We start from the raw sequence: 13155 nt of genomic DNA on the forward strand, positions 1-13155 counted from the left end.
TCTAGCTGTTTCAGCAACAGAAGGGGTTAAGGTTGTCTGCGTATGCTATGCCAGCAGTGTCAAGGCTGCCAAAACATCTGCCATGCATCAGCTGCAGCATACATAATTTAAGCAAGTTGAAGAGACTGCTGCTTGGTTCACTTGCTCATATGGAAGGGGTCTGTACCTCAGACAGTGACCTCTGGAAAATACTATTGTACAAGCTTCATGCAGAGTAATTTATCCATACATCAAGCTGCTCAGCACCTTATAGCAATTGGCCCCCATAAGCTGTTTCTCCAGCCTCCATTATAAACATATATAAACTGAAGAAATGTAAACCTAATTTCTGGCTCATCAGAATGGTGTACTGATAAGGTTTGCATTAGGTTATGAACTGCGAAGGAGGTATTTACTCTGTTCTGAAAGGGAAGCTGGATGCGTATTTCTTTTAACACATATTGAAGAAGAGTTGGTTCTTATATGCCGCTTTTCTTTATCCAAAGGAGTCTCAAAGCGGCTTACAGTCACCTTCCCATTCCTCTCCCCACAACAGACACCCTGTGGGGTGGGTGAGGCTGAGAGAGCCCTGATATCACTGCTCAGTCAGAGCAGTTTTCTCAGTGCTGTGGCGAGTCCAAGGTCACCCAGCTGGCTGCATGTGGGGGAGTGCAGAATTGAACCTGGCATTCCAGATTAGAAGTCCGCACTCCTAACCACTACACCAGACTGGCTTTAGATCTTTGATCCTAAGTCACAGATCTGCTAGTGAGGGCAAGAAAGTAAATTCACTGTGATTGAGGTTACCAAGAGGCGCTTGCTTTCTAGCTTTGTTTCTTCTGCTCAAGTGATGGTGTAGGTGTGTACAATTCATGTAACAATTCTGAATGTTCAAACTACTGCTCTTGTTTATGTCGCTGCAGTGCGTCCCTAAACTAGCTACCATCTGAAATGCGAAAAAGATACTACAATTTCATTTTTTTAAAGATTACAATGCGGACAGATGATGTGCTTGGCAAACAGGCAGGCATATATACAGGGGGCCCTTCAGACAGCCTGGACCCATTTTGCTTAGAATTTTATAGGTGAGCACCAGTAATTTATGCAAGGAAAAGTTAAAGGCAGCTGGAAGAGGAAGACTCAACTTGAGATGGATTGACTCAATAAAGGGAGCCAGTCTTATCAGTACTGAGTTTCACACAGTGATTTTGTGTACATGTTAAATACCACAAGGGGAATATTAGGATCTAACAAGATCCATAATGCAAAAGTCCCCCATAACCACCACATGGAATTTTTCTACCAGGTGGATGTTGAGCAAGTCCCATGCCTCTAACTTATGAGAGCGCAGATGATCTGGAAGAATATCAAGGTAATTGTATAGAAAGACAGTCAGAAGGCCAGTAGGTTCAGGCAGAGGTAAGCCACCAGGCAACCAAGGAAGGTATAGGTAAATCCCCTGTGCAAGCACCGAGTCACCCTTGGGGTGACGCCCTCTATCGTTTTCTTGGCAGACTCAATACAGTGTAGTTTGCCATTTCCTTCCCCAGTCATTACCGTTTTACCCCCCAGCAAGATGGGTACTCATTTTACCAACCTCTGAAGGATGGAAGGCTGAGTCAACCTTGAGCTGGCTGCTGGGATCGAACTCCCACCCTCGTGGTCAGAGCTTCAGACAGCATGTTGGCTGCCTTACTACCCTGCGCCACAAGAATCTGTTGTAAAACAGGGCTGGAGGTCAGATTGAAATAGGGCCTGTGTCACCCAGGGATGGGTTGCCAATGTTTGTTTTAAGTACCTTGCCTTAAAAAAAGCTCAGCTCTGGCCCTAGGCTGTAAGAATAATCTAGGTCTAAGAGTAGCTTCTTTAGAATAATTCCCTCATCCACATCTTCCCAAAATTATGGCCAAGTATACCAAGATAGTGGGGTTAGAGGCCCCAAAGGTTATAATTGTATTGTTCCATGTTTTTGTTGCTTTATATGTATGAACACTGTTATTACAAGAAATAATGTGGTATTAATATTCCCTTTCCTTTAATCTTGTGGGCAGCATCAGCAAAAGTCACCTTGGCTATCTTGTTTCATATGATAGTGGAATTAAAGGAACCCTTCAACAGGACAACAGATGTTTATGAAATACACAGTGTTTTGTCCAGGATAAAATGAGGAGCTATTAAATAGGGAAGGGTTTTTTCCCCCTCTTGTAGGAAGTGACTATGCCCTTTGTTTGATAATTAACTGCTTGGGAAATTGTTCCTATTCCAGTTAAGCAAATATTTCAAAAAGGCACAAAATGAAGAACAAATATTGACTTTTTAAAGAAATGGAGTAAGAACTTTTAGCTGAGGACAGCATATGATCTTGCAATGCTGGGCCTGTACTGCAGACCATTACAGTATATGTTGTTTTCAGTGTGATGCTTAAGAATGTTACGTTTGTTGGTTAGTCCCAGATGTTCAACCAGAGTCCACTAACATGTGTGACAGCCAGTATGGGGTACTGGTTATAGTGCTGGTCTAGGATTTTGCAGACCCAGGTTCAAAACTGCACTGAGTAATCTTGAGAAGCAAGATAAATGAGATAAGCAAGAGATGTGCAAGACACAGCTTTTATGACTTTGGGCTCTCTCTCAGTCTAATCTACTTCCCCAATTTCTTGAAAAGGGAGGAGAGAATAAGTGAAAACAGTAGTTTAAGACTAAGCTCTACATTAGAAAGTCTCTGCCTCTGTATGTTCCATCAAAATGGGTCTGTCTGGTACATTTTTATCCTGCCCTTTAAGAATCTCAGAGCAGCATTTGCAGTTCTCCACCTTTATTCTTACGGCCCTGTAAAGTGCATTAGGTTGAGAGTGAGTGACAAGCCCAACATCAACCAGCAGGATGGGGATTTGAACCCAGATCTCCCAAAACTGAATCTAGTAACTTAACCACTCCATCAATAAATGCCAGAAAAAGCAGGATTCGTTTTAGTTTGTAAACTAGTTTGTAGCAGCAGGAATACCAAAAGTGCTATAGCTTCCTAAAGACTAGTTGGTTTGTATTGCTTCCACAGATGATGGTCTCTACAGCTTCTAAATTCAGTTCTGCTAATTTACAGTTCTGCTAATTTATTTAATAAGGCATCTTCTAGAGTTAAGAATTTATTTCAAAGGTGCTCTTTTTGTTTAATGGGTTGGTCCTTTGTCCTCTTATTGACAAAATCCTTATACTTTTTTTTTTATTTAGAATTTCCTATCCTCACAGCTCTGACCTGGATTGTCCAGGCTAACTGGATCTCTTCAGAACTTGGAAGGTAATTACTATTTGGACGGAACACCACCAAGGAATTCCAGGTCAATATGTAGAAGAAAGCAATGGCAAACCATGTCTGAACATCTCTTGCCGTATGTTGGCTGTGGCTTGATGGAAGTTGGCATACACAGACATGCATACAAATCCTCACTGCTCAGGAGTTGCCTTGTTTTTCTTTAAGCCATCTGGCACAATTCCATTTCACTCAACTTGGCAGCAGCAGAAGGGCCTGGCAGGAGTGACAGAAAGAGAAGGCTATGGTGACCTCCTGTTAGGTTCAGCCTGAGGACTCTGTACTCTCAGTCACACATCTGGGACAGCAGGGCACATGCAAATGCCAGAATTGGCAAGTGTGTGACTTGTCATCATGATGAAAAGGATGCGTTAAGGCAGTGGACCAAATGGAGTAAGGGAGCTAGCCAGAACACAGCGGTCTGATGTGGCTGCTCAGCTTATGAAAAGTTTTTGTTCTGCAACATCTCCCGCACTGTCATTCTTTCCCCACACATCTCAGTTGTGCTGTGTGATGGAATCCAAGCTTATGTCACTGTTGGCATTGTACTGTGTGCTGTCCCCATGCAAATAACTCAGCTGTACACCTCTGAGGAGCTGTCCTCTTACCTATGGTGTTTTTCTTTCCCAGAAATATGTACGCCTTCAAACTGTAGTGAATGTGACTTTGTCATACTGTTACCTGCTGTAAAAGTGCCACAGCAGAGCACTGAGAACCAGATGGTGCTGGAAGGACCATGAAGTCACAGGTGACTTATGATGACCTTGTGAGGTTTTCAAGGCAAGAGACATTCAGAGGTGGTTTGCCATTGCCTGCCTCATCACACCCCTGATATTTCTTGGGGAATCTCCTATCCAAATACTAGCCAGGACTGACAATGATTAGTTTCCAAGATCTGATGAGGCTAGCCTGGGCTATTTTTTCCCTCCCCATCAGTATGCCCAGCTAGAGGATATTCCCTTGATCTTTCCTTTTTAGCATGATAAGTTTTCTCAAGCCTGCAGTGAGATGCTGAGATTTTGCTGTGATCACTCTCCATGTCATGACAACATGCAGTAAAAGTGCATCTGCCACCCCCCCCCCAAGTTTCCATGCTATAGCAAGGGAACAATGTATGAGTTAGTCTTGTGACAGAAAGAAAACACAATGACCATTCATTGTGCTACAGTTAATCTTATCACATCAGAACCAGAAACCGCAACCAGTTAGTGAGAAGTTTATTACAGGCACTTAATTGCAAATGTATGCATTCCTACTTAGGGGTGGACTTTTAAGTAGGACTGGGCCTACTTAGGGTCACTGCCTACCCTGGGACCTAGATGCAAAGTGCAGAGGGGTTTCACGGTAGGTTTGGACACTTGTGCAGAGGTAACAACTTCTGGGACTTCCCTTGGGAGGAGCACCTCAGCAGATGTCTCCTACATCAGACTCTGAGAACATATTGCTGGCTCTGGTTCCGCATCTTTGACAACAGTATCCACCATTAAGTTCCAGAAGGGCAACCAACTCGCAGTACGATCACTCAGAAGTGAGTCATTCAGTGTAAGGCAGGGATAGTCAAACTGTGGCCCTCCAGATGTCCATGGACTACATTTCCCATAATGTAGTCCATTATGGGAAATGGGAAATGTAGTCCATGGACATCTAGAGGGCCGCAGTTTGACTACCCCTGGTGTAAGGGAAGAGTAGGATGCTAACAATCTAGTTGCCGGCATAGGGTCTGCTGCTGGGCTTTACTCGTGGTCGTTGTGCTTAGGTGTAGAGCTGTATAAATAAGCCTCTCGGACGCAAATCCACGCCGAAGCCATTCCCATGCAGTCCAATGGGACTTCCTCAGCCCCGAACTCTCAAAGTCGTGGGGCTGGATTTCCAAGCGGCTGGATTTCTTTTTAAACTCTTAAAGAGAGAAGCGGGGCCGTAAAAAAAAGGAGAAGTTTGGCCACGCTCACCACGGCTCCTTCGCTCGCTGTGAGACTATCCTCGGGACGGAGTTCCAGTCTTCGGAGAAGGCGCACGTACTCAAGGGGGTGGGGGGGGGGAGAGAGGGGGAAGCAGCCCCTTGGTAGGAAGGCGCCAGCCATCAGGCGTTTGCCACGGACGCCTAAACCCCCGGCGCGTCTACGCCCCGATCGTCCTTCCCGCAAACCCGTGAGCGCGGAAGCCCCGCCCATCGCCCCACCCCGCCCAATGGTGTCGCGCCCAGACCCCAGAGGGGGCGTGGCTTTCCCGCGGAAAGGGGCGGCGCTGTTCAGGAGCCGGGCCTTCGCCGAGCTCGCCCCGCCTTGCGCCGCTGACGCTGCCCGTGTCGCCGAGGACCCTGCCCGGCGCCGCCGCCACCTCTGCCTCGTTCAACCTTGGTCTTCTTCACCGCCCGCGGAGGCTTCCCCTTTTCCTGTCAGGCGGCCGCCGATTCCCCGTCGCTGCCACCCCGCGCCCCGCGACGCTCGCCATGACCCTGTTGACCGCCGGCAGCCGGGCGGCCGCGCGCCTCTTGGGGGCCAAGGTGACGCTTCTCGTGGCTCCCCCCTCCCCTCCCCCCCCGCGGGAGTGGGCCTTCCGGAGACCGCGCCCGCTCGCCGGGCCGCTTCTGAAGGAGTCCCTGCAGCGCTCGGTGGGGCGGGAGGGCGGGCGGGGGTTTCAAGTGCCGCGCTTCTTTGCCTGCCTCCAGGCGTCTCTTCCCCCTTCCTTGCCGAGGAGCAGGGCGCGGTTGCATGGAAGGCTGGTGGCGAGCGGGGAGGGCTCCTTCTTGGGATTTCCGACCTCTTCTGCCCTTGGGATAGCGTTGCCGGCCTGTCTTCGTTGCGCGCTCGCCAAAGCAAGCCTTTCTCCCGCCTTCGGCTTCCCTGCTGGGTCGTCGTTGGGTGAGGATCAGGTTCCTTTGGATGGGAAAGAACAGTTTGGAAAAGGGTTGAAATGGTGGCTAGGGCAGACTCTGATGGCCATGGGGCGGAATTGTGCGCGTGTCCCACCCACCCCTTTTGGGTTGGCTTGCAATGACAGTCTGGGGTGCTGTCACGGTGTGCTTTGGAGCTACCTCGGCTGACTCCCCCCCTCCCCCTGTGTCCTTATGATCTAGGTGTGGAAGCTGCTTTGCTTAAGGGGGAAAGGGCTGCTTTCACATGACATAACTTCCCCCAGGCTTAAGTTGGTATTTAGGGGAAAGGTGCATCCTTTTAATAGTATGTGACTGAAGTGGACAAACTAAACTGGGTTAGTTAGTGCAGGGGTAGTCAACCTGTGGTCCTTCAGATGTCCATGGACTACAATTCCCATGAGCCATGAGAATTGTAGTCCATGGACATCTGGAGGACCACAGGTTGACTACCCCTGTATAGCTGGGAAAATGGTTGCTTCTCATTTGCTCATTGGCCTTCCTTAAGCAGGCTAGCCTGATCTCAGAAAAAAAGCAGGATTGGCTCTGGTTATTTGGATGGGAGACCACCAAAGATATCAGGATTGCTACGCAAGGTCAGACCGCTGAATGCTTTTTGCCTTTGAAAACCCTATGGCAGCCTTTTTCAACCTTTTGACCATGGAGAAGCTCCTGAAATAATTTTTCAGGCTTTGAGGAGCTCCTGAAGTTGTGTTAGCTGGCCACACCTCCCAGTCACACCCCTGGAAATGACATATCACCAGAAATGACCACCTGTGTTAATGGAAGGCTCAAAGAGGATTGGGGGGGGGGGGAGGGGACATGGTTTAAAGCAGGAGTAGGCATGCAGGTCTGGTCCCCTCCAGGCTAGAGAAACCATGAGAGAACTCACGTTTGGGAAGGGGGAGGGGGAAACAGTGGAAGTGGCTGGTTCCCTAGCTTATGTCAGAGGCCATTAAAGCAGGAAGGGAAAGGCTGTGGACCCCCTCCTGAGCTCCCATGAACCCCTGGTTGGGAATTCCTGCCCTATGGGATTGGCAAAAGTCCCATATAAAATCAACAAAGCAAGTTATCTTCTTTCCTTGAAACGTTTATTTGTAATGTGCTTAGAGAAAAAAAGGGTCAGTTTCTCCTGAACTTGATGTGTTGTATCTAGAGATTTTAGGCCTGTGCTGCTTTTCCTATATTTTAAGGTGGGAATTGAATATCACCATAACTGCAGAAATTGATAACATAATGCTGGTGGTTTGCTAGTATCACTAAGGCTGAAATTGCCTAATATATCTGACTTTGTATAAATTAAGGGCTGTTTATTGGCTTACTGCCTGGTCTGTTGAAACAAGATAGGGGCAAATTAGGCCTTGAGGTGGAGGGAACTTACTCTCCCTTTTGTGAACTGGTAGTATTTAAGTTAAGGAGGTGAATGTCTTTTTTATAAGCATATTCTATACAATAGTGCAGGGGTAGTCAAACTGCGGCCCTCCAGATGTCCATGGACTACAATTCCCAGAAGCCCCTGCCAGCATTCGCTGGCAGGGGCTCCTGGGAATTGCAGTCCATGGACATCTGGAGGGCCGCAGTTTGACTACCCCTGCAATAGTGATTCTATTAAAGTTGGAGATTCCCAGCTTGTCTTCTCAGGTTTTCTGGTCTCTCTTTAGATACTGTTCCTTGGTCTTTTTGCTGCTGCCTTGCTGGAAAATTCAGTCATGGCCTATTCATGGTCAAGGGCCTTCTGCCAATTTCATTTGGACACACACACAGCCTTGCAGCTCCTGGCTTTTTCCCTTCTAGTATGGCACTGTTTGGTCTAAAAAAGGACATGTTGATAGTGTTAGTAATAATCTGTGGCCATTTGTCTCTTGGAAAGACCATTTTTGTAGGTTTTCATTATTTGAAAATGTTTGATCTGCCTTTCTGCCCATTCAAGACCAGCATGGTGGATAAAAATTATTAGGGATAAATAAAAGGAGATTCAGTTAAAACAAAACCTCAAATACATATATGAAACACAGATGCAGCAATTAAAGCATAAGCAGAATAGAGGGATCATTGAGTGAATACCAGGCAAAATTAAAAAATATATATTCATCCACTGATGGAAGATAGTGATAGAGACCGATGGACACCCTTGTGGTGAATTTTCCATGGTTTTGATGGCATGACCAGGAATGCCTTGTCTTGGGTTCCAACCCATTTAACTTCTGCCTCAGAAGATTGCTGTAATGGTCGAGCATGTTCCTGTAAGAGTAGGGGTTCCCTAAGTAGGATGATCCCAAATATATTGGGCTTTAAAGATCAATACCTATGGCTTGGAAGCAAAATGGAAACCTAGTAGAGATAGGTGGAGACTGGAGTAATATGGTCCCTGTTACCTACTTCAGTCAGCAATGAACAGTGGCTACAGTGTTCTAATTGTAGTTTCTGAAAACTTTTCAGGGGCTGAGCCTAGGCTTGGATCCTGCCTAGATTACTGCAGTTTGGGGTTTGTGTGTGTGTTTTCCCACAATCACTTTTGCTGTGGGAAACCCCTTCCAAGCTATTTTTGAGGGGTTCAGAAACTTGGGGGGGGTATATCCTGCTACAGAAAGTGATATTGTCAAAAATGCTCTCCTTGCACACATGGAAATTGGGGTGGAATACAACCCCTGGTGAGGGAATAGTACCTGTACCTGTAACCAGGAAAAGTTAAAATTAGTACATTCTTAGTGTTTAAGACAAAAGCCAGATGAGCTAGACTCATAGTGACCTCGGTAAGCTCTTCGTCTTAACGCTCCTAATTTGTTCTGCCTTGGCTTCTCTCTTTCTCCCTCCCCTTTCTTTTTTTGATGGCTGCTTTTTGTTCTCTGTTTTAATCTTCCTACTTGATGTGCAGAGGTTATTCTTTCTCCTCCCAGGAGTAGTTATATTTCTGGCACTATTAATTCTATTACATGGGTGTCTTGAGACTTGAGGATATGTAAAACACTCAGCTTGGACTGTAAGAGCTTAGAATTTTTGGAAGTTTTTTTCTTTGGTTGAGTGTTTTTAAACAAAGAGTCCACCCTATGCATGCTTATACTAAAGCAACATGGTGGTGTACAGCAGGGGCCCCTAACCTTTTTAAACCAGTGGGCACCTTGGGATTCTGACATAGTGTGGTGGGCACAGCCACAAAACTGGTTGCCACAGCTTACCCTCAGTTGAACCGGGAAGATTCTTGTGTTCCAGCAGTAGAAGCTGCTGCCAAGCAGTGTTTTTAAAAATCTGCACAGCCAATCAAATCTTCAGTGGCCAAAACATCTACCTGGTCCCTTCCAATTTTTTTTTAAAAACATGATGGGCAGCATATTGGGGTAGTGAATCTCCCTGATTATATGCAACTGTATATATAATGCAAATGTGTATGTATAAGGAATGGATTTAATTGTCGTTTTTCTTGAGGAACCGGTCTTGTTTCCACAGGTGACAGTAATCATGCAGTTAAGGATGGAGTAGCCTTTGATGTTATCTAGACACTTACACAGCTAGCAGGATTTCACAGCATTTGAAAGCATCTCTTACTGAAATGTCTTTAACCCTGTGTGACATATCCATGGGATCTCCAATGACAGGTGTATCTTCCTTGGAACTGTTGTTAATGGGTTTGTAGAGAAGTAGCTTTGTGCCTCTGCTGGTATTTGAGATTCATACTGAAACTGTGGTCTGTGGGCCTAGTCACAGCTTTGGGAATGTGGCATATGCCATGTGCTCAGGGCTTGGGCCAGCCTGCCTGCCTGCCTTAAACATTGGCACGTTTTGCCTCTGTGTACAGTATTTGCCATCCCTGCTACTCCCACACAATAGCATTAATTGGTAGCAGCGCTGGGAGGGGCCTGCCCTTTGTTCTTTTGTGTTGATTTGATCATTCCTTCATGGTGTTTATTGTCCCAATTGTGTCACCCTGTAATGTTCAAGCCTTAATTGTGTGTGTATTTTTATCTTGGCAGCAGTGATCAATTAGACATCGTGTTCACTTAATGGTAATGAAGGAATTCTGGGTAGATATGATTGTGCTGTTCTACTGCCCAGGGTTTATCCACTTTCAGAAGGGTTTGAATAGGCCCTCTGATTCTTGTGTTTCTGCAGTCATTGGGAGGCTTCTGGTTCATAGGTGAAGTAAGCAAGAACGGATAGGTTCTTCTCAGCTGAGGTTGCAAAGGTAAGCATTTGTTGACTTCAAGCTTTCTCAGGATCAGTTTCTTGATTATCCTGTGATCCTGGTCTGTAAGAAAGCAGAGAGGCTGTGTGGGTGTACTTGAGTAACATGAGAGCCAGCTTGGTGTAGTGGTTAGGAGTGCCGACTTCTAACCTGGTGAGTTGGGTTTGATTTCCTGCTCCTCCTCCACATACAGCCAGCTGGGTAACCTGCCAGACTCAGTCACTGCAACATAGGTGTGTGCATTGATGTGGGGCAGACATTTTTCTGAAATATTTTCCAGCGTTAGATTTTTCTAGGGAACCTTTTCCATCCTGCATATATATAAATATAATCTGTTTATCTGTAGGGATTTTGTACAGCAAATCTGTCTTGCTTTCAAGCTGAGATAGGAAGCATGGACAAATCCTGGTGCTAGGGCTTGGTCTATTTATCATTTATCATTTTGTTAACACTATTTAGGTATTTAAATGAGAATTAGAAAATGCTCCAATTCAGGTTTTCCGAGGAAACCATCACTAGGTCTCTCGTTACCATTTGAGAGAGATAGGCTGGTTATAATGTCAGCTGTATAATTCTAGCTTCTCTAAGCTTTGGCTAAATCATTTCCTCCCCCCCCCCCAATCCCTTATTGCTTTCCCCAGAACTCTTAGAAAATAAAGAGATTAGTAGTTGAGAGAGTAGTCTATAGCTGTAGGTAGACTTCTTCAACACTCTTTCTCCTTCCTTCTGATTTATTCAAAGTGGGCTCCCTCTGGATTTTGCTTGGCCTTTATGGTCCATATTTGGTCTTGTAAATGGGCTAATACTTCCAGGTGATAGGGAGGAAGTGAGCGAATGGGCTTGCAACCTGGCTATGGGCAGGGGTCTCTTTGATCAGCTTGCTAAAATTGGGATTCTAAACTTCAAGATGGAACAAAAGTTTACCTGCCCCCATATTTGTTCTAAGCGCTAAATGCAGCTGAATTTGGGGGAGAGACTGATCATCCATAGTTTGGAGGTCAGGAATGTTCTGTCTCTACCAGGCCTTTAATGTTTGATTTTCCAAAGTATCCTCAAACAAGGAGGGACTTCTGTTGTTGTTCACACAACTCAAGCCTTTGTTAAATGCAGCGTCTTCTCTAATATAATTTGAGCATAATGAGCATAATTTCACAGTCATGCTGTTTTAACTTCAAGGAAGTTAAAGTATATGGTGATAAATGCACAACACCAAAATGAACAAATGCCTGCTTACTTTTATATCTTGCAGACTTCTGGCCACTTTTGGACTATGACCCAGTGTTAATAGAATATTTCATAATAACCCCTTCCCTGTAGTCCATTTAATGAAACATTTTAAAGTAGTCTGATTTTATGGTCACACGTACCTGAGTAGGAGGGGAAGTAATCAGTTGAGAGTTGACTTTAAGTTGGCACCCTGTAAGTGGAAAGGACTTGCCAACAAGTACTCTTGTGCAGAGAATATTAACTTGGGTATTTAAACTGACTCATCATGTTTTATTGCATGTAGTGAGTTAACAGTTGCTGAGTTTCACTGGTGAGGTGGCCCTTGGCTGGGTGAAGTCATCTGGATGTGTGTCAATCAGAAATAAGGAAATAAACTTCAAGGTCTCTATTAAGAGAGGTCCCATTACTTGAAATCTGATAATATCTCCAAATAACATGAGGCTGAAAATTGGGGACGTATCTATTCTATATAGAATATCTAGTTTCAAGTCCAGTAGCATCTTAGAGACAGACAAGATTTTCACGATATGAGCTTTTAAGGGACAACACTCTTTTTTGTCAGATATGTATATAGAACATGTCTTTAATATTCATTAGGGGTGTGCAAAAAAAAAAACCCCAAATGGAATTTTTCAGGTTCAGGTATATTCCAGAAACTCAAGATCGATGTGATATTTGGATTCAGTAATGCTGAGTTTTCAGCTCTATTATAGCCTTTGTAGTCACTGGTTCCCGTAGGCTATAATGAAGAATTAATCTGGGCGTATCTGGGGCTGAGAGGGGGCTATATTTTGAGAGAGTCACCAAATTTGCAGCATAGCTGCTGGTGCCTTTCCTTACCCCCCTCCCATTTGAAAAATACTGAACCAGGAGGGCTAATTCTTTGGGCCCCCAAAGAAAGTGTCCCCATCTTCCATTCTTTCCAGTGTAGGGAGGAAGGTGTTTAAAGGGAAGGTGCAAGTAAATGCCAAAGGACTTTCAGTCCCTTTAAATGCCTTCAGAGGGCATTTCAGTCCCTTTAAATGCCTTCAGAGGGCACCATGAAGGCATTTTAAAGTGACTGAGAGACCTTGAAATGTACTCCAACTGTGCCTATCTGATGGTCCTGCAAATATCCCATACATTTTTGGGCTCAGACCTTTCAGATAAATGAAAGGGAGGGGAGGTTATTCAGATGAATTAATACTCAAAAATACCAATTAGGTGTTTTTGGCTTTTTTCTGGCTGGATAACTGAATGTGCATCCTTGATGCAATGTGATTGTGGCTCTCTAGGTCACAGTATGTCTTCTAGGCTCTGTCTAAACAGATTTAGCTAGTATGAATCCTTTAAGTGGCTTGGTCTCCTGCTGGCAGATAAAAACTTCTGTCTTCTGCACAAAGGCAGTGAACAAAGACTTTGATCTGCTACGTGTGTCCCTATTGCAAGGGCAGGGCACAATAGCTTTGCAGCTCAAAATCCATTTGTTCCCTAAGTATCAGGGATATATCTTCATTGCTGAAATGCACACCTGTTGTAGACCGAATAAAAGGATCTTGGAAGTTCTTTCTGTGTGCATGTTTTCTCCTATAGGCCCACCAACTGGGTTGTC

The 13155-nt window shown here is 45.1% G+C and overlaps 1 protein-coding gene across 2 annotated transcripts in view; it reads left to right on the forward strand.

The window, feature by feature from the left end:
* The first annotated feature begins 5518 nt into the window (after positions 1–5518).
* CS (citrate synthase) overlaps positions 5519–13155 on the forward strand; it is a 36982-nt gene continuing 29345 nt past the window's right edge. Inside the window, exon 1 of one of the 2 annotated variants that reach the window (XM_077328554.1) lies at positions 5519–5788. In XM_077328554.1, coding sequence (XP_077184669.1) covers positions 5735–5788 — 54 coding nt within the window. In that variant the 5' untranslated portion in view covers positions 5519–5734. Of the gene's footprint in view, positions 5789–6040; positions 6147–13155 lie in introns of those variants that run through there. The other variant, XM_077328555.1, reaches the window with a different exon arrangement.

The sequence above is a fragment of the Paroedura picta genome, chromosome 3 (genome assembly GCF_049243985.1).
Source record: "Paroedura picta isolate Pp20150507F chromosome 3, Ppicta_v3.0, whole genome shotgun sequence".
NCBI lineage: Eukaryota > Metazoa > Chordata > Lepidosauria > Squamata > Gekkonidae > Paroedura > Paroedura picta.